At 35.8% G+C, this 26,280-nt stretch overlaps 1 protein-coding gene across 2 annotated transcripts in view; it reads right to left on the bottom strand.

The window, feature by feature from the left end:
• CADM2 (cell adhesion molecule 2) overlaps positions 1–26,280 on the bottom strand; it is a 1,062,587-nt gene that overhangs the window by 223,029 nt on the left and 813,278 nt on the right. For both annotated transcript variants that reach the window (XM_060010480.1, XM_060010481.1), the window contains exon 3: positions 17,583–17,732. In XM_060010480.1, the coding sequence (XP_059866463.1) occupies positions 17,583–17,732 (150 nt within the window). The remainder of the gene's footprint in view (positions 1–17,582; positions 17,733–26,280) is intronic.

Genomic DNA, 26,280 nt, shown 5'->3' with positions numbered 1-26,280 from the left:
AATAAGCTTTAATACCTGACCTAGTACTTCAAAGTAACTGCAAATAGTGACTTTAAAAAAGATAAAGTTCATTTAATAAACATTAATAAAATATATATTACAAATCCTACAGATAATCCTTTTGAAGATTGCTCAGTGAATGATTTTATTACTTATTGTGGTTGTGTCTGATTTCACCATTTTCATCTTTTGTACTCTATATAGCCTGAGCAGCTGACCCCTCTGGAACGCATTTCCCCAGCACTCAGTCCTCAACCTCCGTGCTCAGGCTTAGAGTTAGGTTTAGACAAAGAAAGGCAATGGCAGGAGACTGCAGGGGAGGAGTAGGGCATTTCCTTTGGCTCTGGTAGTGGCTGCACGTTTTGGTTACAGTTAAGGTCTCATGCCATTTCAGGCTTAGGGATAGTACTAGCTTCTCATTTTTGGTCCCTGAGTCATTGGCCTTTTGTTGGTTGCCTTAAGCCTTACACCTTTATAATAGTACTTTCATTATTAAATCCTCTTAACTTGAAGCTTTTGATGGTGCCATGTGTTTTCTGCTGTGATTTTACCGCATATTCTCATGGTAATTTCACTTTAAATGATTATTAGTTTCATATTGTTCTTAAACACCCAAACCAAAAATACTTCAGTTTATATAATAATACATTCAGGTCTTCCCTGGTGGCACAGTGGTTAAGAATCCACCTGCCAATGCAGGGGACACGGGTTCGAGCCCTGGTCCAGGAAGATCCCAGATGCCGCAGAGCAACTCAGCCCGTGCACCACAACTACTGAGCCTGCGCTCTAGAGCCCGTGAGCCACCACTACTGAAGCCTAAGGGTCGAGAGACCGTGCTCTGCAACAAGAGAAGCCACCACAGTGAGAAGCCCGTGCACCACAATGAAGAGTAGCCCCCGCTCACCACAACTGAGAAAGCCCGCGCACAGCAGCGAAGACCCAACACAGCCAATAAATAAATAAACTTATTTTAAAAAAATACATTTATGTATGCAAATTATAATTTTCAATACAAATTACTCTTTCTTTTAAAAGTTTTCAAAAACATTCATTATTCTCCCTATTCTCATCAATTTAACTCTTTCTCCTCATATTCAACTTCTCCTAAAGTCCCTATTTCTGTTTAGGGCATCACATACACAGAAGTTTGAGACCTAAGTTATCATTGATTATTATTGTCTCTCACCCATGACTCCCCCTAACTTACATATTTGTCCAGTTAATTGCCAGTGTAAATTCAAAGTTCTCAGTGTTTCTCACAGTTGCATTTTCTTTTCCTTTCCTGCTTCCTGGTTTGGGTCCTTACTGCCTCTCAATTGAATTACTTGGCCTTGCTCCACATGGGAAGCAAATACCCACTCAGCAAGCAAATACCCCAGAGCGGAAATGTGATATGAGGGATGCAGAGCTGCTCGTTCCTCAGATAGTCTAGCTTCTCACATTCAGGGATGATTTTAGGCACTTCAATTTAAACTTACAATTGATTTTTACCTTCATATACTTTTTAGACCTAACCAAAGCAGGAAATGAGACTCCACCCTGCTTTCAGTCTTAGTTCCTCACCACCCAGCTTGTAGCTCTGCTTCCTCATGCACAGCAGTGCCAGCGTGACCCTCCCAGCGCACAGGACAGTTATACCTCCTTCTCTCAGCCACCTGTCAGAGCTTACCTTGTGTATCGTGAGCCTACCTTGAGTTGTGTTGGAAACATTCCCTGCCCATTATTTTCCCTGTGTAAATTCACTCTAACCTTTTCATTCTCAGCTCCCACTTATTCCCCAGGAACCTGTGGGCAGCACAGGCTGTAAGTGAGGTCACACTGCCTAGGATTATGTCCTTGTACCACTGCCCACATTTCAAATTTAAGCAAGTTACTGAACTTGTCTCTGCTTCAGTATCTTTATAAGTAAAATGCACATAACAATACCTCCATTGTGAGTACTCTATGAGTTAATGCTTTTCAAACACTCTCAGCTAAAACAGACTATCCACAATTTCCCCAGTATATCCTACGTGGAGAAGAATGTGGCAGGAGAGGAGTGTAACAGCAAATGCATAGAAAGCTTTCAGCCCAGTCTTAAACTGCAGCAACTTGTTCTACCATCTTTTTAAGCCAGTCCTAAAATCCATCTTCTGTTTTGAGTTTCTTCTGATCTCTCTAATTTGATACAATTACTCTGCCTATGCTGTCACCATTCTCTAGCAGTTTGTTAGTTTTTCTTACTGGAGACACTCATAATAATTTATCTATATCTCTGTATATCTACATGAAGACTCATAGGTATAGATAGACAAATACATTTCTCCATAAGATTATTCACATTTTTAAGTTCAGATAAAGCATTTTATTTACCCCTTTCTGCAACTGCAGCTTTGCTTAAAATGGGGTATATTATTGTATAATGCAATTTAATAGTTCTTTTCAATCAACTTCCTACTGTTTGATAGGCACTATTCCAAGATTATTGGTAATCCTAACCACACCTCTGCAAAGTAGGTGTTATCTCCATTTCATACACAACAGTGCTTCTCAAAGTGTCAGTTACAAACTGTTTATTACTTAACAGCAAAGAGATAATCACAGAAGCTGAGAATAAACGCTTAGAAACTTTTACAGCAATTTGACATTGCCACGACCTCCAAGTGTGTGATCTCTGTCAACAAATTTGTTTTGTGGCTTAAGTTTTCTTAAGAAGTAGAAGTAGACTGGCAAGCTACAATGGCAGGGAAACATTTTGGAGTGATTAAAGAGGTAATGCAGACTGTAAACTAATGTACTCCTTTCATTAAAAACAAAAACAAAACAACCAAAAAAAACAAGTCTTGCTACACAATTTAAAAAATCAGCTGAATACCAGCTTTCTTTGAAGTGTGGTAAAATTTGTGAATTATGTTAAAGCTAATGCATTAAATGTAAACTTATTCTCTTTTTTATATGATAAGATAGAAGTCGATTATAAGCAACTCTACTGCACACTGAGACACAAGAGTTATAGATGTGAGAATTTCTGTCGAGAATGTCTGAACAACACAAAAGCTCTTGTTTCTGCAAGATAAGAAACCAGCCCATTCCCAACTTTTATATATGTGATTTAGACAGCCAGCCTTCTTTATTTGTCTAATATATTTGGTGTTTTGATCATCTTAATACTAACAAGGAAGAAACGTAACATGTTTTGCAATGGCAGTTAAGGGCAAAGGGCAAAGCAAAAGTTAGAAGCTTAAAAGAACAGATTTTCTACAATTATTTATGACATGACCCATAAATTAAGTATAATTATCAGTAAAATATGATAATACTCTTGATATTGCTCATTTGCAGAAAAGTTATCACAGACTATCTTACAATATTAATAAGATATTTTGAATTGTATATTCCAACAAAAATGATCCACATATAGGTATTCATAGATCCTGAAGCAATATCTTTTATCAAAAATGTAGTTAACTATAAAGTTACAGGATAAATACTGGAACTGGCTGCTAATAAAGAACTGATGATGAATTTTGAAAATATAGCAAAATTTGTCTCATTTTGGATAAAAGTTTAAAATGACTATCTTAAGACTGCTGAAATCACTTCAAAATCTCTTCTTCCACTCCTGCCAACATATTGTCTGAGATTCATTTCTCTACTCTGACTACTATTAATATAAAGCATGGAAATAGTTTAGATTATACATTATTCCCTGGAAAAAATGCTATAGTCGATCCAAGAAGATTAGGTAAATTAATAATAAGGAAGCACATGTCACATTAAAATATTTAAATAATTGATATATATGACGTTCACTCAAAGTGTGTGCCTAGGTTATTAACATGAACAATTATTATTTATTTCATAACTTTTTGTTTTGTGTTGATTACAGAGTAACAAAAAAAATTACAAGTATAATAGTAATTCTCTGTACCAGTCTCAATACACCCTTACTCAATGCATACATACAATTTTATAATTCTGTTTTCATATGCTATGTTTATGAAATGTCATAATAAAAAGTTTGGACTTTCATTATGTGTGTTTTACTATTTCATTTTATAATAATCTATTTTTATTATACTTTACAAAAGTATGACTTGTGCTTGATTTAGGGAAAATAAATGGCCCTCACCACAGAGTATTTGAGAAGTACTAACTGGGCTCCATGAAAGAGGTTAGTCTGTTGCAGTCACTACTGTTGCTCCCCACCTGGAACCTTGCTCTGAAAGTTGCAGGAAGCACACCCTAACTTCCTCTGTATGCAACAAAAACAAACAGCTCTCGTTTCTAGTTCCTGTAGGAAAACTGGATTAGGCTAATGGAAGATTAGGATTTAGGGAATATTTTGCTTTGCTATGGTTGTTCTTGTTCTCACTTTGTTTTCTTCAGTGATAGAAGAAAACTTAACAGAAGAGTAGGAAGTGAATGGTTCATTCCCATAATAAGTTGGAGGTGTTCTTAGAAGCTTCCGTGGATGGCCAGGGCAAACGTGGGATTTATCTCCTGCCACTCCCATGGCCTTCTAGTAGATGCCATTTCCCTAGCAGGGTCACTGATGTCTGAACCTCCTCTCCCTAACCTTGATGTCTCCTTAGGAAAGAGGACAAAGTTTTCTTGCCTGGCTATACAAGATTTTGAGGGTGAATAAGACAGGGAAGGACACACTTAGGATAAAGAACCTTACGTAAAACACTTATAAGTGTGAAGAAACATGGTGTATGCAGAGAACCACAATAGCATCAAATTTATCTTCTGGATATGTACGATAATGTACATAAGCATCAAAGGAAACAAATCAAAGTTGGAATGTTTGCAAATATTAAATTGCAGAGAAAATATTAACCAACTTTCAGTTCTATCACTACATGCTTTTCAGAATTATTCCATAGGCCAAATGCCGTAATATATGGAAAGTTGTTTTGTAAACTTAAAAAAAAAAAAAAAAAAAGAAAAGAGTATTTAAATTCATGATTCAAATGCTGTTTCCTTCTCACCTCCTTAACCTGTTGTTAGTGGTAGATTCCAGGGTTCATTTCTTGGACCATTCTTCCCTAGACCACTCATCCAGCCTGATGGCACGTGCCTACTCGATGTTTAAGATCTTTAACTTGAATCAGTCCCTGGATTCCAGACTCAAATGCCCAATTGCTTATTATATAACCTCTCCTATGTGTAGCACAAATAAGAACAAATGTAACAAGGCCAAATCAGAACCTACCCCAAAATAGTCACCACCCCCAGCCCCTGCAATCTTGCCCATCTCCTTTTCAAATTCATTACTTCAGGTGTTCAAACCAAAAGCCTTTAAGTCATATGCGACTCCTCTTTCACTCTTCCACCCCACATTGTGGCCATCAGCTAGTCAAAATACTTTCAAAATACACACAGAAGTCCACTTATTTTCATCATGTTCATTGCGATCTTTCTGGTCCAAACCAGCTTCATATTTTGCCTGGTTTATTTGCAATAGTTTCCTAACTGGTCTCTTCACTTCTGATCCCATCCCCCGTCACCAACCACAATTTGTACTCCCCATAATAGCCAGAGTGATACTGTTAAAATGTTCATAAGATCACCTCACAGCTCTGCTCAGCACCCTCCAATAGTTTCTCATTTTAATCAGAGAAAAAGCCAGAATCCTTCAATGGCCGACAAGGTCCCACTTGCTCACACTCACCACATCCTTATCTTTCAGCCTTCATCTCTTCTCTTCTATGCTTTCACTCTGATCTGCACATACTGACTGAGCTCCTCTTCAAAAAAACCCAGAGAGCATCCATTTCAGGCCACTCCTCTGCTTTGCTCTCTGTCCCCAGAGACAGTTGCATGTCTAACTAGCTCTTTATTCTTTTTTGGGTGTTTGCTTCCATGTCACTTCCTTAATGAGGTTTTCCCTCATACCTTATTTAAAACGGCACTTCCTCTCTTCCTTTTCGTAAATTTTTTTCTCCATAGAATTCATCACCCTTGGACAAACTATCAATACATATGTACTTAATTATTTTACTTATGGTCATTTTCCTCCTACTTGAAAGTAAGTTGCACAAGGGTGGAGTTTTGACTGTTTTGTCCACTGCTATATTCAGAAAGCCTACAATAACTCTTGGCAAAAAGCAGCTCAGTAAGTGTTATTGAATGAATGGCAGAATCTTAATTACTCTTAAGGTACATGCAGTGTCAAACTGTAAAGATATAGTAAATGGATATATATTAATTTATTTTGAATCTATAATCTAAGAATCCCTTAGAAACTGAGAATTAAAGTTAACTTTCTTTGTCACAACTCCTCTGACATAAATAGATGGTGGTAGACTAATAATGTAATCAATTGTGTGGCTACTCAAAATTAGACTCCTTTGCTCCTGGCTTGAAGACTAGAAATTAATTTTTGGTTGACCAAGCCTAGTCAATTCCTTGTTTGAATACCTTTCAAATATATTCTTTCTATTTCCTTAGCTCTCTTTTTGGTCCAGGTTATCATCACATCACATCTTAGCTGCTAAAATCATTTTTATCTTCCTTTCATCCCTCTATACCCAAAGCCTCCTTTCCCATAGCTGTTCAAGTACTGATTCTTTTTCTTTTATTTCTCTAATTTTAAAAAGATGTATACTATAGCTGATATGCTAAGGAGGCAAACAAAAGTAGAGCTGTAGCTATTGAAAAGGCAGAAGCACAGTTATTTGTAGACAATGCAGGCTAGTACAATGAGAAACCCCCAAAGAAGTTCAAAACACTATTAGAACTAGTAGGGAGGTAATAAACAGAATAGAAATGTGCATTTTGATTTGCTAGATACCAATCAGTATATAGAAGGGAGCAAAGAAATCAGTTCAGTCAGCCAGTGTTGGGGCACCAGGACTGGTTTTCATTCCTGCTCTGTGCCACTCTTTGTCACGTGGACTCAGTGGTAGCTCTTCAGGTGAGAGAGCCTTAACATCTCTTTATGAAAATCTCACACCATAGGAACTCACACTCAACATAAAAAGAAGTGAGGCAGAGGCACAAACTATTATGTGTAAAATAAATAAGCTACAAGGACATATTGTACAGTACAGGGAATATAGCCAATATTTTATAAATTTAAATGGAGTATAATCTATAAAAATATTCAATCACTATGCTGTATACCTGAAACTAATATAATATTGCAAATCAACTATACTTCAATAAAAAAAAATTTAAACAGAAGTGAGGCAAGAAGGGCAGGGAGCGAACTTTATTTTTCCTCCTAAATTCTCTCATCCTAACTCGCGTTCTTTTCCCCAAAGCCTTGAGGGTAGCAACTCAGCCTCCAAATTAGAAACCTTCATTGCATTTCACCCTCAACATAGTTACAGCACCTAGGAAATGGTGAAGCTAAATATTACCATTTAAATACAGGGTCTCTGCTTTATGTTCCAGTAACTAAACGGTCTATTTCAGGTATTCACCCATTCACAGCCACTTTCAGGCTAAAGGTAGTATTAAAGATGTCAACTTCCTGTTAGATAGAAACTGCTTAAGACTTCAATGGCAGACCTTTGCTTTTCTTTTTCTTTTGTTTGATGTTGCAGTATCAATTTTCAAACATTTCAAAAAACACAAAACAAACTCTGAGAAGAGTTTCAGCCTGTACACCTGGACACAGCAGCAGGTAGCCCTTTACAACCCATTGGCCTCAAGAGGCCTACAAGCTGGAACTGAGATTGGTTTATGTAATTGGTCAAGGTTGTTTCAAGACCACATACAAATTCATAGTGAAACTGGGATCCAAATGTAGCTGCCCTGACTAGCAAGTCTGTAAACCTCAACCAACCAACGCATCTATAATGTTTGCAAGTGTTTAGGAGGTAGGATTTTAAGTTACAAAGAAATAAGCGACTAATAACCAATTATCATCTCCATAGGAGAACACAGTTACTGGTCCCTAGAAGATATTTTTATCATAATTCAAGATTTAGGAAATAGCCCATTCAATCTCACACCATGCAATTTTCAGCATTAAAAAACAGGTGGGCTATACATATATGAAAGGGTTTTGAGAGTCCAAACACAACATGTTACATCTATATTCATACTACTATCCTTCTTTCTAAACTACAACCATTCTTTCTAAAATGTTAAAATGAATATTACAGACCAATCACTCAGCATTCCCCCTACCCCATTTCCCATTTGTACTTGAGTCCACCTACTAGTCTCAACATAAATAGTCATAAAACCAGAAGACTTAATTCTTACAAACACCCACACTTCAGTACTAAAATAACACTGCCTCCTACATTTCACAGTGCTACAAAATGCTCATTTACTGCTGTTTCCAAGGATCACTCACAAGAGCCTGCTGGGGCTAAAGAAATAATAAATTAAGGAAAGCAGAGTACTTTAAGTTATAACTCTTCATGCTCACATAATATAAAACAAAACATTAAAAATATTTATTCAGAAAAAGGTATTTCTAAATTGTATTATTTTGTCTGAATAGTGGAGAAATGTCACCTGAAGAGGCATGGAGGAAGAGAAACACTCAGTATTTATAAATATAGAAAATAACTAAAATAATTGAAGAAAGCCAAGTGAATTGAAAAGATCATACTCATTAAATTTTTAACCATAATAAATTAATAGTTTAATAGTATTTTAATTAGTATTACCATTCATGAATGACCATATGCGTTTTTATTCCTCCTTTTTTGGTACTTAGACCAATATTTCCAAGTTACTTATAAAAAATGCTCCTTGGGATTAAAGAGAGGCTGCACTTATTAGGGGTACCCAAGTAATAATATTTAAATGAGGTTTCTTATTCATTTTGTACTTAATGCTATAATTATTTTCATAAAACATATTCTATCAAGACAGAAGAATATTCTGCCTAGATTCTATATTTGAGCCTATTGAGCGGGGCCTTCGTCGAATGTAGAGGATGTAAATTATAGTGATTGCTGGACTCAATGGCCACACACCTCTAGTTATACCTTAAAGCACAGTAGAGGCATCTAGTATAAGCTGAACCAATTCATTTCTCTCTCCTGGGAATTTAAAACTAGAACAGAGAAATGCAGTGATTCTAAGTTTTGGAGTAGAATGACATTTATGTCAGTGTTCTAGGGCTAAGTTTTCATTAGCCTCAAACAAAAAAATTAGCACCATTTCTACAATATAGATTCACCATAGGGGGATATGACTCTCTCAAAGTCTGACGTAAAATATTTAAAAAAATACAAAATGGGAAAAACACACTAAAAAATTAAATAGTAAAACTTTAAACACTGTTTTATCTAAAATAGAATTATATTGGTATGAATCAAAATTATGTAATTTTAAATAGAATTAAACTTATACATTATAGACAGTATTTTTTGATACTGTTAAGATTTTCTTATACTTACTAAGGACCTATAATGCTAATGCTATTTTCAAACTTACAAACTTACTTACTTATTTTCAAACTTACTTCAAACTTACTTAAACAGTATTTTTTGATACTGTTAAGATTTTCTTATACTTACTAAGGACCTATAATGCTAATGCTATTTTCAAACTTACTTAAAAAATGTTAGAATATCTTAAATTCTACATGGTGTCTCTGCTGATCCTGATTAAAAGGTTATTCAACATAGAGACCATATCAGTATGTCACAAGAAAATCAGGTCCCTGTACAAGTACACTGTTACTTCATATATTAGACAAATAGCACACAATAGTTTATTTACAATTTTTTCTTTAAAAAATAATTTTATCAAAAAAGGTATGTTTTCGGTCATGTATATTTTCTTTTTTTTTTTTTAACATCTTTATTGGAATATAATTGCTTTACAATGGTGTGTTAGTTTCTGCTTTATGGTCATGTATATTTTCAAGTCAGGGTTTTTCCTAGACTCATGTAGGATATTTTTATCAATTATTTGGGCATGTTGTATCCTCTACAATGAGGCTTATTATGCAACAAGTAGAATTACATTTATCTACCTGTAAAATGCCTGATCCAATACTGTTCCTCTATACCCTCCACCATGCCAATGTATAGATGATATATGATAACTTGCCACTTAAGGGCAAAATTCATGTTTTATTTATTTTAGGGGCCCCAATGACCAGCATAATTCCTGGGACATAGCAATATTTCACTAATATTCACAGAATTGAACGGAAATTGTGACTTGGAAATCTTTTAAATATCAAATATGCTTAGATATTTATATATTAAGAACATTTACTTAGTGATGCCTGTTATCTTTAATGACTATTAATTCCCAAAACTGAGGATATGAGGTATCACAAAAGATATCAAGGCAATTACCCAGAAGCTGGTTGGTCATTGCTTACTTTTTTTTTTTTTTTTATTGTTTTGGGAGATGGAAATAGATAGCACAATGGTGTTGACCATCCACCCAGTCTGACTCTAGCCATCATCTCACTTCTACTGCCATGACCATAAAATGTGGTATTCTCCAGATGGCTTAAAATCATTGAAATAATTGCTGATTATGTGCTGACTCTGTATGTCTTACCAACATACAAACATATTTATAAAATATGTATCCAGAGACATATATGATTGGAAGATAAAATAAATCAAATTTTAATCAGGACAAGCTGTCTTTCAAGTAGCTCTATTGAACACAGAATAGACTCTTCAAAAATCAATGAGCTACAATAACTGCAAACCACCTAGTGCAGTGTCTACCACACAGTAGATGGTCACCAAATATTTACTGAATGGAAAGACTGAATAAATATATAAGTTAATGATCAGAAAGTAGAATAAAGCTCCATGTTATAGAAATAACTTTTCTCTATATGGAGTTTTGCTAAAAAAAAAAAAAAAAAAAAAAAACGGTAGTGAACAGCAATGTGCAATAACTAAAAGGAATTAATTCAAGAATTTGGTCATTTTCACAGAGGTATTTGATTTATTTGCAATAAATTTTGTTTTTATTTTTAAGTTTTGTTTTATTTTTGCGGTACGTGGGCCTCTTACTGTTGTGGCCTCTCCCGTTGCGGAGCACAGGGTCCGGACGCGCAGGCTCAGCGGCCATGGCTCACGGGCCCAGCCACTCCGCGGCATGTGGGGTCTTCCTGGACCTGGCACGAACTCGTGTCCCCTGCATCGTCAGGCGGACTCTCAACCACTGCGCCACCAGGCAAGCCCTTTGTTTTTATTTTTAAATTACAACACTACAGGGAATTCCCTGGCGGTCCAGTGGTTAGGACTCCGCACTTTCACTGCCGAGGGAGTGAGTTCAATCCCTGGTCCGGGGACTAAGATCCCACAAGCTGCGCAGCATGGCCAAAAAAAATACAAAAAATATTGTAAAAAGTAGTAATATTAGTGAAACCTAGCCTCTCTAAAATATAATATCAAGTATGCAAGTAATGCTGAATTCTAAAATGTTCGAACACTAAAATATGCTGATCATGTTCAGACACATATTTGTAGCTTTGAATGTCAAAGTTCCAAATCCTGACACTGTTATAGATACCACATAATGAATACAGTTTATAGTGTACATGATTATCTTTATGTTTTTCCTAAAGTTGCTGGACTTTAAACTAGCATAAAGATATAAAGGTAGTAATCATATAATGTACAACTGAAAATTTTGCTTATGCTTAGTAAGAATTTACAATAATGGCTTTATCATTAGCAGATTAAGTAAAAGCAAGTTATTTCTTTAAGAAATCTAATAGCACACAGTTTAACATGTATGTTAAATTTGAGGAATATAACATTGAAAAAAAGTAATCTGTTTTGGAAAGGTGCTGCATTGTTGCAACTTATTTCTCCCCAAAAGAAGCAATTCAATGGAAGGTAGTTGTGAACATAGAGTGACACAAGGTTTTTGATAGAAATTATCTTTACTGAAAATTAGACAGGGAGAAATATCTATTTATGCTTGGTAAGTTGTGCTGGTTACCTTCTGCTTATCATTCCAGATCCATTATCTTCCCTGCTATTTTCCCTGGGAGACTAAACTACCTAGGATTCCTTGACCTATGGTTTCCATTTGGGCTCAGCCCATGGAAGTCATTGATAAGAGATCAAAAGGTAAGAGGAAAAAGAAGTCAATTTACATATTTCCACACAACCTTCTTCCTAACCAGTCTCAGCTTCTAACCAGAAGTCTTCTTCCAAAACTTAGCTTTAGTTCCTTCTGTCACCCTTTCAGAGGCAAGGATGGTTTCCCACTGCAGCTAGCTCCTGGATGCTGCATCATCTTGACATGTTTCCTTAATTATGCCTGTACACCTGTAAATAGTGTGTTCATACTTCATTAACTCGAGTGTATCATTTATTTCCTAATGGGAACCTGATTCCTACTCATTTAATATGGATGCATTTGCTAGCAAATCTGTTATTACAATAAAAATGAAATTATTAAAATATGAGATGTGTTCAGGAGATCATTGAGATGGCAACTTTGGAGTAAAGACCGAAAAGAAGTGATACTTTCCACAAGAAATGTAAAAAACAATAAAAATCCAAAAAGCAATAAAATGAAGTCCTTATCAGAATGGTATAGCATGAAGTGAATTAGGCTTGTCTTAAGAAAACTTGGGTCTCATCATCATTTTGTCACTTACTACTCAAGTCATTCAAATTTGCAAACCTCGGTTTCTTCATATACAAAATGGGAATACCGACCATACAGGGTTATTGTGAATCACAATGAGAAAAGGTAACCATGTTGAAGTTATTTAAAAATTATAGAGTATGGAGTAAGTTGCCATCACTTATTTCACGTCTTTAGTGTAACCTATACATGATTTATTTATTTATTTTTTTAAGAAAGCAGAAAGAAGGGTAATATTGACCACTTTAACACCTCCTTTACTGAGTTAATCTTTACTATTTTAAAGACTGTCACATTGATTGAAACTAGTTGTGGAGAAAGAAACTGTCAGGTGGCACTGGCTGGCATGAAGCCAAGAGAACTTGTACCTCCATTTCAGGTTCATCTCATTTTTCTTCTCTTTATCACTGCGTGTCCTAGGACACGTTATTCATGTTGCTCCTCTCCCATCATCCCCAGTATTAATGTAAAATTATCAGCAGAATAATTGGATAATTAACACCAGCGTTTTTTTGTTTTTTTTTTTTTTTTTGGCTATGCCCTTAATAAAATTTTATTTTTGTTCCTTCAGGAATAAAATTTCCTTCAAGAAATTCTTGAAAATCTTTGAAGCATAATGCAAAAAAGCAAAAGTACTATAAAGTAGTAGCATCACAAAACGTTACGTATTTTACATTTTTATACAAAAACATATACAAGCACACAGAGATACGTCTGTTAAATGCACATACTATGCACTCCTGGAGATGTTTGTACAAAGTATTTTCTGTCAATAATAGGAAGGAATTGAAGTGTTCTTTCCTGAGCGTTAAGTGATCAGATTGTACTACTTCAATTGTTTTTTCCCACACCGGCAGAGAAACAAACACAATGACCTAATTGATTTTTTTAAAACTTCTATTGCCAAAAACAAAAAAAAAACTTCTATTGCCAAATACCACACAGCATTCATGTGGTGTTTCAGTGAACTCGACTCCCTACTCTCCCTGTCTCCCTATACCCACTCTATCCCAAGTGCTTACCTACTAGTTATAACAAGATACGGTAAAATCTGTGTAAAAAGAAAGAGAAGAGGGCCATAACAAGTGGCCACATTTGCTCTAGGTCCCTCTGACCCATAAGAACCTGTAAATCTTCCTCTTGATTTTTATTTTCTATTTAGATTTGCAGTTTCTTGAGTGTTATAGAAGAAGTCTTCATACAAAAACTATGCAGAAATGAAATGGAGTTGTAATTGAATATCTACTTCATAGGTTAATGATTTCTGGTTTTCAGGTGCAAACAACAAATAGATAGAGAAATTGTTAAAAATGCAATTCTGATCCAAAGACTAGAACAACTGATTTGGTGGGATATTGATGAGCCCCTTTCATTTCTCTGCCAGTTGGTGTCAGAAGCAGAATTAGAAGTCAGATCTGACGCCCTGTCTCCTAGGCTACAATGTCGCCATTAAATCTGTGAAATTTAAACAGTAAAATTTCATTTATTGAATATTTGATACATTTTAATGATGACTTGGGGTTTTCTCCGTTGGAAAATGCATATTCTACAGCCAAGGCTGGAATTGGACGTGGTCTATTTTGGCATCTAAAGAGTGAGTCATCATCTAGAACTGTGCTTTCCAAAACAGTAACCACACATGGCTTTTGAGTACTTGAAATATGGACAGCGTGACTAAAAAAACAAATTTTTAATTATTTTAAAATTAACTTAAGTATCCACACATGACTGCTGACTACAGAACTGTTTTGCAGATATAGAACATTGCCATCATCACAGAAAGTTCTGTTGGGCAGTGCTGACTATAATGTATCCCTCTGTCTTACTGTATATACACCTTCAACAGTTTGAAAATAACTGATGCTCTTTAACTAAAAGGCAGTTGCCAAGATCAAAGGCAGAGGCCACTTGGGTTATATTTAAAGTGACCTGGTGCCCGGACACCTTTGTTCTCAGGGGCATTCTAGTTAAAACTAACATAGGCCAACCTGGATTCCAATCCTTTCATTACCAGTCATTCGCTGAACATCTGTGGACAAATTTTCCTTGAGTGTTTGACTCTCAATTTCTCCAGTTGTAAATGGAGAAAGCTACTGATCACATTAGATATGCTCAAGGTAGCAAAAGCCTGAATTCACTGCCCTCCTCTTTATTTCACCTGAATAAAAAATATTACAATATTAGCTTCACTTTAGCCAATTACCCCCAGACACCTATCTCCCTTGTGAAGAAATTCCTGAATATTCACATTTAACCTCCTTGAGAGAAACTCCTAAGAAAAGGGGTTCCGCTTAAGTCTCCTTTAGCTGATCATCAACTGCCTACTCACAGCATGCTTTTCTTTTGTTCCAAGTAAACAACAAAGGCTTTTCCAGTTCTAGTTGAACCAATGGGCCACCATCCTGAGATACTTGTTCAGCTCTTACAGCCAGAACCCTCAGAGACCTGGGTCTCCAGAGAGCATGAAAGGCTACTCAGAATGCCTTTTGGGACTCCTAGTGGCAACAGTAATATCAATGAGAAGCACCTGTTTTGTTGTTCTGGCTAGCTCGCTCCCTCCTTCCCTCCCTCCCTCCTTCCTTCCTTCTCATTACTCTATGTCGGTACAAAAATTAAAGTTCAGGGGTACAGAGCTCTGGTGAGAACTGACTTGCTAAACCCAAAGCTTCTCAACCTCGGCTGTATTTTACAATCATCTGAGATGCAATTAAAACACTGTGATACTGCATATGCCTAAAAGATTCTGTTTGGAAAGCTCCTGAGATCAACTGGCAACACAATGTGAGATAGAAATAAGAACAGAGCTATGGATAAAGCTGTTAACAGTAGCAGCCACCTGTAGAAGCTGGTGCAATCAGTGACACAGACAACCCTTTCGTTTTCTCTATTGTTCTCCTGAGCAGTTGGCAACTTGCACAACACATAAGAGTTACTCTAGTGATGTTAACTCACACTTAGTTTCTGCACTTAGGCTCTGGCACAATTTAGCACATTTGTTTGCTCGAGATAAGCCTTAAGATTGAGGAGGGCTAGGCAGGTAAATGCAGACAAAAATACAGTATGGGGAAAATTGTGATATGAAATCCTTAAAATAAAATGCTTTTATTTTCAAATAAAATACTAGATTTGTAAAGAATTTGTTTCGAGAAAGCCCCTCTTTTCTGAAGGATAATCATGGTGAGAAAAACCCATCATGTTATATCTGGGATATTTAGCAATCTCCCTGTATCTTTACACTGCTACAAAATACTAGATACATCTGATCATATGAATTGTTGAAGCATGCATTTGCTTTATTTCATTTTTTCTTTCCTTATTGCCTTAACAGGTTAGATTTATGCTGTAAAAAGCTAGTCTGTGTGTGTGTGTGTGTTTGTGTGTGTATAGTATAACAGGTTTCTACTTTTGATATTAGACTTTTTCTAATTCTATTGTGGTTCTAATAATCAGTTGCAACAGAATAACGAAAAGCATTGAATAAAGAAACCTTTCATAAATGGCAAACTAACATGTTTGTTCCTTCACAAGTCCCTGGTTTGGTTCCTTGTCATGTAGTGGAAGGGATCCTTGACAGTGATGTCCCTCAAATGCAAGGGTTTGAAAATAAAAGTTTTTTTTTTAAAGATTTCATATCACGATTTTCCCATACTGTCTTTTCGTCTGCATTTACCTGCCTAGCCCTCCTCAGTCCTAAGGCTTATCTCGAGCAAACAAACGTGCTAAATTGTGCCAGAGTCTAAGTGCAGAGGCTTAGCGTGAGTTAGCATGACTAGAGTAACCCGTACGTGTTGTGCAAGTGACAACTGCTCAGGAGAACAATAGAGAAAACGAAAGGGTTGTCTGTGTCACTGATTGCACCAGCTTCTACAGGTGGCTGCTACTGTTAACAGCTTTATCCATAGCTCTGTTCTTATTTCTGTCTCACATTATGCTCCCAGTTGTTCTCAGGATCTTTCCAAACAGAATCTTTCAGGCATATGCAGTATCACAGTGTTTTAATTGCATCTTAAATGATTGTAAAATACAGCTGAGGTTGAGAAGCTTTGGGTTTAGCAAGTCAGTTCTCACCAGAGCTCTGTATCCCTGAGCTTTAATTTTTGTACCGACATAGAGGAATGAGAAGGAAGGAAGGAAGCGAAGGAGGGAGGGAGGGAGGGAGGGAGGGAGCTAGCCAGAACAACAAATGCTAGCATTCCTAACCCTCTGTCATAATTAAGTTTATGTGTCAACTAATTAGGCCACAGAATTAAGACCATGCTGAATAGCTATTATACAGATATTTATATCCTATATAATTTAAACTTACCTAAAGCAACAGCTCCGTATTTTCACTACAGTTTATGAACTCATTTTCTCCCAATGTTTATAACAATGGATGACGGCTTAGAAATTCAGTATACATTTTTAGTTGTTTGCTTGAATTATATAACATAAATTGCCTTAGTTCTCTAAAAATGTTTAATCAAAATCTATCATCCAATTAGAAAGCCCAGTTAATCACTGAAGTCCAACTCAACTTGTAAATACAGCTTCTTACTTAATTTCAGTTTATTTTGGAAACATGGAGTAACTTAAACTTATTATTGGAATCATTTCTGTAAGTCTTACTTTCAAACTGAATTCATGAGAAAGCACAGAACTTTCCAAAATCATAAAGTGTCCTCTAAATAGTTTAACTAAGAGTAATAAAAATAATATATCCTATTGCCAGGAGTGAGGGAAAAAATATTCAATCTATACGAAAGGCATCTACAAGAAAACAAAATCATGTGATATCTTGAGAGAAGATAATTGTTAAGAGAAGGCATAAAACTATTTTTGAAACAGAATTAGAACTGTTTATTTTATTAAAAAGTTGACACAGGTTATCTTCAGTGTTTATGACTTACAAACTAAAGTATTTAATATTTAACATGTTTAAGTACAAGCAGCAGCAGTTTGGTAATCAAAAGGAATAATTTGAATCATCTCAGAAAAATAAATTCATTATAATTAGGATATTTTAGAATATGATTAAAACATTTAAAAGAAAATGTATTCACCTTTCTTGTCATCAAAGTACAGAGTCTGTTGAGCTGGATTTGACCACTGGAGGGAGGTGTTATCATTTTGATCAACCCTGCAGGTCAAAATTGCAGTTCCACCTTCAACAACTGTTACGTTCTGTGTGAGAGGAAACTGTCCTTGGCTGCCTAAAAGGGGATTAAAGAAAAGGTTGATTAAAAGAAAGTTCTAAAATGATTAACTTCCCAAGAGCTATATGGACTTAACTCCTCATTCCAAGTAAAATTTAAAACAACCAAACAACAGCAAAACTATATATTACAAAAAGGCAAAACATAATTGAAAACCCTTAATCAGAAGATGACAATTTGACATACCATTAGGATTCCTTTATATTCCCTCACATGCTCCAGAAAAGCTTCTTCTCCTCCTAGGCACACATGAAGATTTATATTTAAATAGTAACATGATTATCATTAATTTCCCTTGGCCTTGCATTAATTATATGGGGCTGGACCTGGTTATCTTTGAAGATAATAATTTTGGATGAATTGAACTCTTTAAAAGCAGCAGAAGAAACAGGTAAAATAGTTTCCTTGTAGCTTTTATAATCCTGAATAAAGCCTAGAAAATATGAATACTAGAACTTTAGATTCATTTTCTGATAGAAGAAATAAAAAAAGAATCCTATTTCACCAGGGTTTCTTGTAGACGTAGCTGTTTTGAGAAATACAAAATGTGCTGGAGAAAACAATGTAAGTATTCTTCAAAAAGCGTTCATCTTATAGAATATCCATCAAAACCTTAAAGTGATTACTCTAGCCCAGGAGATAGAGACAATATTCTTTTTTGTTCCTTTCTGTAGTTTCCTGATGTTTTTTCCAATGCATATATATTTCTTTTATAAATCAAGGAAAAATGTATCTATAAATGACCATTGTCAATTTGGATATCATTAGAATGTAATCAATTCTATCTTCCTAAGTGTTATACTAATTTATTAAAGTAATTCATGTAATAACATTACTTAGTAAAAGCACTTCTAAAGTTAAAACAAAATTCTTGCACACAGCAACATAATATGTAAATTTCACTGCAGCAAGATGATCTGGAGATGAACTCTGCAAAGTCTGATAACAATTATCAACATGGGTAAAAAAAATGACTTTCTAAAGCCAGGTTAAAATACTATTATGGGAGCAAGGTAGTTTATTAAGTCAAGGATAATTTACATATGCAAGAACATTATGATAACTTAATCACACCCATGAAATATATTTTCCTTTTCTTCTTTAGTTTTGTAATGATTCTGTCATTACTACAAGCACCACCTGAGGTTATGCTGGAGCTATTGGCATAAAGAATCTTATTACCAAAAAGCCCGTTGATTGGCACCATAAGAGAGAGAAGAGCCTGAAGGGGAAAATTTCTTTCCAGACCTAAATGACACAAGCACAGAGGTTCATGACCACGTTATATAATTAAGCCTATCAAGTATAAAAATCTGCTATCAGTAGCTTTGTCTCCTCAGTGCCAACCTCTTAGAGTCACTATGGCAACTCCCCAGGATATCTCCCTGTAATCTTTAGGGTGGAGTTTTTAAATTGAGGTTAGGCAATGTCTGGAATAAACTCTTTGATAGTTGACTTCAAAGTCAACGGGAGCCAGAATGGGATGTGTTTTGCCTTCAGCTCAGAGGTGACCTCTAGCAGGGAAACATGGAGAACTATCAATCTTGTGAAGTGAGGTGAGGTGAAAAACCACATCAGAGAAAACATGAGCTAAAACAGAAGGAAGGAGTAATTACCAAAGATATCAGATTAGCAGCTCATAAATATGAAGCTCAGAATGTTTTTAAGATACTTTGCTTAGGTGCCCAGTTATTGACATAATGCATAAACTGAGCAATCTAGGAGAGGAGGGGATCCTTTAAGTAATAAAAAGCACATAACTGCTAATAAATACACATAGTTCATCCCAGATGACAATTTGACTATCAACTGGTACATAAATAATACTGTCTGCTTCTTTAAAGTGGAAAAAGAGCAGTGATGCTTGCAACAATTTCATCCACTACATTTACAAAATAATTTTCAAAACATCCCCATAAGAAAATATTATCCTTCTCATTTCACAGATGGGTAAACTGACACTGGGTGGTTAAGTGATTTTTCCATGGTGAAACAGAGTCAATGAACCAGTTGGAGTTTGTTCTGAAATTTCAACATTTTATTCTTATTTTTCCACAAAGGCTGTTGGGTCATATCACTACTTGTTTAAATGTGAATTAGACAACAATGAAAGGAAAAAAAAAATGTAATCTTTTAAAAATGAAACTTTGAATTCATACCTAGCTGAACTATGTCCTCATAAATTTCAATTATAACATTAAAATCAAATAAGGGAAGATATCAATGTTAACTGCCCTTAAATATCTTATCTATTTAGAACTTACATTTGATAATTATTTCTGTCTTTCCTTATTGGCCTATAGAAGAAACTAAAATTTGTTAGGGTGTTCTACATTCCAGGGACTCTGCAGACACTAGCACACCTAGACTTTGTCCTTCCAGGTAGGCGATTAGGACAGCTTCCCTCCATCTTCTCCCCACATGGATTCTGACTTCAGTTCCCTGGGACCTTGCAGCCTAAAATCCCTGCAGTCAAATAATTTAGTTTTTCCCAATAAAGAGCAAACTCATATGGAGAATTTACTAATCCTGAATACCCTTACGATATGTAGTTTCCAAAATCAATTCAAAAGCCAGTGTTGTAGGCAGTCAAACTTCTTCTCAAAGCTTTGAACTGCCTTTTATTTCTGGTTTTAACCTGGAGACAGCATCAAGTTAGCTTCTACTTTTCTCTTTTAACTCCTCCTGGCTCAAAGTTGACAGGTTGTCATTTAATTCAATCTCAGAGAGTCTTTCTAAAGACATTACTAATTTTTCCAATTAGAAAAATTAGTAGGTTACAAAGTTAAGGATTCATCCTCAATGTATTCATCAAAAAAGTATTTTGGGGGCCCTACTACATGCCTTGCCTTGTATGAATCAACATCTGAAAGATGCAAAGAGGAAGAGAAACTTGCTAAGGAGCTTCTGCAAAATAATCAAAAACTAGTATAGAGTATGATGGCAAGGGAGAAGGCAGTCTAGGTGTAGTATAGTACTCATCTTGTTTACCATCAACAAGAATTTCTAAAATTCACTGATCATATCATTGAGGCTAATTTTATTTTATTTCATTTGGAGGTTCTTGGTCTTTTAATTAAAAAAAATTTTTTTTAGTTTTTTAACATCTTTATTGGAGTATAATTGCTTAACAATGGTGTGTTGGTTTCTGCTTTATAACAAAGTGAATCAGCTGTACATATACATATATCCCCATATCTCCTCCCTCTTGTGTCTCCCTCCCACCCTCCCTAACCCACCCCTCTAGGTGGTCACAAAGCACCGAGCTGATCTCCCTGTGCTATGTGGCTGCCTCCCACTAGCTATCTATTTTACATTTGGTAGTGTGTATATGTCCATGCCACTCTTTCACTTCTTCCCAGCTTAAACTTCCCCGTCCCCATGTCCTCAAGTCCATTCTCTATGTCTGTGTCTTTATATCTGTCCTGCCTCTAGGTTTTTCAGAACCTTTTTTTTTTAATTCCATATATATGTGTTAGCATATGGTATTTGTTTTTCTCTTTCTGACTTACTTCATTCTGTATGACAGACTCTAGGTCCATCCACCTCACTATAACTCAATTTTGTTTCTTTTTATGGCTGAGTAATATTCCATTGTATACATGTGCCATATCTTCTTTATCCATTCATCTGTTGATGGAGACTTAGGTTGTTTCCATGTCCTGGCTATTGTAAATAGAGCTGCAATGAACATTGTGGTGCATGACTCTTTTTGAATGATGGTTTTCTGAGGGTACATGCAGAGTAGTGGGATTGCTGGGTCATATGGTAGTTCTCTTTTTAGTTTTTTAAGGAACCTCCATACTGTTCTCCATAGTGGCTGTATCAATTTACATTCCCACCAACAGTGCAAGAGGGTTCCTTTTTCTCCACACCCTCTCCAGAATTTACTGTTTCTAGATTTTTTTGATGATGGCCATTCTGACTGGTGTGAGGTGATACCTCACTGTAGTTCTGATTTGCATTTCTCTAATGATTAGTGATGCTGAGCATCCTTTCATGTGTTTGTTGGCAATCTGTATATCTTCTTTGGAGAAATGTCTACTTAGGCCTTCTGCCCATTTTTGGATTGGGTGGCTTGTTTTTTTTTTATATTGAGCTGCATGAGCTGCTTATAAATTTTGGAGATTAATCCTTTGTCAGTTGCTTCATTTGCAAATATTTTACCCATTCTGAGGGTTGTCTTTTCATTTTGTTTATGGTTTCCTTTCCTGTGTAAAAGCTTTTAAGTTTCATTAGGTCTCATTTGTTTATTTTTGTTTTTATTTCCACTTGTCTAGAAGGTGGATCAAAAAGGATCTTGCTGTGATTTATGTTACAGAGTGTTCTTCCTATGTTCTCCTCTAAGAGTTTTCTAGTGTCTGGCCTTACATTTTGGTCTTTAAGCCATTTTGAGTTTATTTTTGTGTATGGTGTTAGGGAGTGTTCTAATTTCATTGTTTTACATGTAGCTGTCCAGTTTTCCCAGCACCACTTATTGAAGAGGCTGCCTTTTCTCCATTGTATATTCTTGCCTGCTTTATCAAAAATAAGGTGACCATATGTGCATGGGTTTATCTCTGGGCTTTCTATCCTGTTCCATTGATCTATATTTCTGTTTTTCTGCCAGTACCATACTGTCTTGATTACTGTAGCTTTGTAGTATATTCTGAAGTCTGGAAGCCTGATTCCTCCAGCTCCTTTTTTCGTTCTCAAGATTACTTTGGCTATCTGGGGTCTTTTGTGTTTCCATACAAACTGTGAAATTTTTTGTTCTTGTTCTGTGAAAAATGCCATTGGTAGCTTGATAGGGATTGCATTGAATCTGTAGGTTGCTTTGGGTAGTATAGTCATTTTCACAATGTTGATTCTTCCAATCCAAGAACGTGGTATACCTCTCCCTCTGTATCATCTTTAGTTTCTTTCATCAGTGTCTTATACTTTTCTGCATACAGGTCTTTTGTCCCCTTAGGTAGGTTTATTCCTAGGTATTTTATTCTTTTTGTTGCAATTTTAAAAAGATCCTTCTTCTAGCTAAGCTCACCACCATCCCTGGTTTCAGAGGAGTCATTTGTTTTCAAACAAGTTTATGATGAGACTTAAAGGAAACACAACTTCCAATTTGGAACTGTAGAAGCTGGCTATTTTTCCAGGCAACCTATGGCCATCATTTTCCTCCTCCTTTCCTTGTATTTATTTCTTTTATTTTTTGCATAAATATCAATCCCCCTTACTTGTTTCTCAGCCAATTAAGGGTCAGGTAACTAGGGCATCTTACTTACCTTAGAATCATCTACATAGCTTAACATTCTGTACTGTGATTAGAGCACTAGGCACTCACTGTACAAAATGAAAGCATCCCTTGGAGCAATTGCCGGCATTTGTAGGGGAATTTGTGACAATAGGATGATTACAGTAACTCAAGTCTGCTGCATTTGTTCATGGTCAAAATGGAGGAGCAGAAGGAGAGACTAATTCCTCAATGAGAAAAAAAAATATGGAAAAATTAAATAATATAAGCCTTATCAGTATCATGTCTTAAAACATTTTTTTGTAAAGTTCTGTTTAAAAATCTTAAGAGCTGTACATAAGATATAACAGATGGTGATCCAGAACAGACATATCAAATACCATTGTCAGCTCCCAAAATGGGACACAAAAAGACAGACTGTGATAAATTTATGCTCCACAAGGGGAAAAAAAACATAGAAAACACTAACTTGTTTTGAATATTATAATACTGAAGCTCTCTTAGGTGGATAGACCTCTGAGATGGAAAATATTTTATCTTCCATTCCTGCTCCAATTTCCCTTGCATCAACATCCATTTTAATAGTGCCCTTCTGTGTTATCTCCTCCCTCAACCATCACTAAGCCAGCAGTAAATATATGAAAAATACAGCAAATCTTCACTGAGTATTCACAATACGCTAGGCACTATTCGAAGTGCATTTCCATTATCAATGATTTAATCTTCATGCCAACCTTGTCATCATCTCAATCTTGAAGACAGGGAACTGATAAACATTCAACAATGTGCCCAGAGTCACATGGCTAGAAAGTGTGGCAGCCAGGTACTCAACTTTTGTCCTCAGTCTTCAAACCTCACATGTGTAACCACAGAGTCACTTTGAAAATAAAGTGAGCTTAATTCTGACTCAGTGGCTGTTATAAAAGAAACATATAGTTTGGAGTCAAACATTTCTAAGATGCATTTAGACCATTTATATCTATTTTTAAATAAGCGAAGGAATATTTGAAATTCAAGTAAAAACAGTGATATGCTAGAGCCAATTGACACCAGCTCAACTGGTGAGAGAGTCAACTGACTGCAGGTCTTCTCCCTTTATGCTCAGTGATGACATAACTTTGTAGCTTGAAACTGACCACACTCGGAGTATTTTCACCATGGTAACTGGCTTACAACGCAAGTCAATGTTTTCCTACAGACCCAGTGGTTAAACGTTTACAGAACACCACTGAAAAAGCCACTCTCAATGCTTTTTGAGGGGGCTGTTACATACATTTTTAGCATAAAGTTGTTTTGTTGTTGTTGTTATTGTTTTTTTCTGAAAAAACAATAAACTCTCTCCAATGCAGTATACTTCTGCTTTTGAAGTTCTTTTTCTTCTTATTGTCTCTTCTTTGTTTTCTTTCCTTTTTCCTCATATCACTTTCCAACAGTCTTTTTCCCCTCCCCCCCCCCAACCATTCTCCCAATAAAATAAGCTACCTTTTTCTCTGCTCCTGGACAGTAATCTTGAACTGCTAGGTTTTTTTAATTTTTTTTTTAAATTTTTATTTTATATTGGAGTGTAGTTGATTTACAATGTTGTGTTAATTTCAGGTGTACAGCGAAGTGATTTAGTTATACATATACATACATCTATTCTTTTTCAGATTCTTTTCCCATACAGGTTATTACAGAGAACTGAGTAGCGTTCCCTGCACTATGTAGTTAAGTCTCTGTTGATTATCTATTTTATATATAGTAGTGTGTATATGTTAATCCCAACCTCCTAATTTATCCCTCCCCCCATTGAACTGCTAGTTTTTCTTAGGCTGCTGAGTTTACTCCTCTCTAACTAGCATCATTGGTTGAAAACCATTTAGGTCACTTTCAGTAATTATATGTAAATAATTTGCTAATTTACTGCTGTGAAAGACACTTTAATGAAGAATGATTGGTCAATATTTTGAAAAGATAGCTCTCCTGACCCTGCCTTTAAATAGTTGCCATTATTTCTTCAATGTTTCCACCTGTCATACACTTAGGAAAATATTGGTTCAAACTTTGCTTTGTCTAGATTAGCAATTACCAAGTTCAAAGTCAAGTGAACTGAAACTTGACTCCTGTTGACCTCAGTTAAGAGTTGTCTTTCCCTCACACGTTTCTTGCATGCCTTCCTGTCTGACCACCAAGAACCTAGCACACTGTCACACAGAACACAAAGAGACAAATCCTAAGATTATGACCACCTCAACCTTGGTGGCAGGCCGTGATGTGCCATTAGCATAAAGAAGCAATAAGCATAACAGTGAAGAGAGATATTTGAAGCCAGCAGTATTGTTGAAAGAGAGCAGGCAGGTGAAGATGCATGCTTGAACACTGATCCCAAAGCATGGCCCTGCTGCCATAAATGGTTTTATTCAAGCCTTGCTATCTCCTGAACGGATGATGAGTGAAAGCAACGGCTTTCTCCATCTCTTTTCCTGTGCTAAAGATTAAATGTGGGGCACAACAGTGGATCAGTGCACACTGTGCATGAGTGCTTACTTACTAAGAGCAATAATCACCTGAGATATATCTAGACAGACAGGCAGAGGTTGAGGCTCTGCACATCTGAGAGGGAGTTAACAGTTAGTGATTTTTTCAGGGTAAATGATCAAATTTTGTGGGTTATTTGACAGGAATTGAGGACCTCACTATTTTTCCTTCCTGAAAATGAGCAAAACTTTCTCAAAGGAAGTACCAGATTTAAAAACAATGAATGGAAACAAGTAAGAACAAGATGTGAAGAGAATTTAAGATGCAGTTTTTCAATAAAAAAGTGTAAACTCCTCATGACATAAAAAATGCCACATATTTTGAACCTTCCTTTTGGAATATATTTATACATAGCAGAAACTGTCAACTCAGTCTACAAAATTATTTAATTCAACAGAGGTATCGGCACCTGTATCAAATGGCATACATAATGTTTTGCTCTGTTTTAAATATTTTTGTGTTTGCTCAAGAACCCTATTATAAATGTAAAATACTGGTCTCATGTTAAGGTTCTCTTATTTTGGTTATAAAAAACCCAAATGCCAGATAGATTAGTAGATACAAAATAGGTTAAAGGTTCTTAAATATAAACCTCAACAAGAAATGAGAGAAATAGGTAACTCATTTTTAAATGAAATACAAAGATAGTCTATTATTATTTAGGGTTTTCCCTTCTACTATTCTCAGCTTTGTGCTTCTCTCTCTCTCTCTCTCTCTCTCTCTCTCTCATCTGTTCTATCATCTGGTTTGGGGCACTTACACAAAGAACCTGCATTTTAGAAAGTTCAAGATCATTCT

The sequence above is a fragment of the Delphinus delphis genome, chromosome 4 (assembly GCF_949987515.2).
Source record: "Delphinus delphis chromosome 4, mDelDel1.2, whole genome shotgun sequence".
Lineage (NCBI taxonomy): Eukaryota > Metazoa > Chordata > Mammalia > Artiodactyla > Delphinidae > Delphinus > Delphinus delphis.
This window is presented reverse-complemented; position numbering and strand designations above follow the sequence as displayed.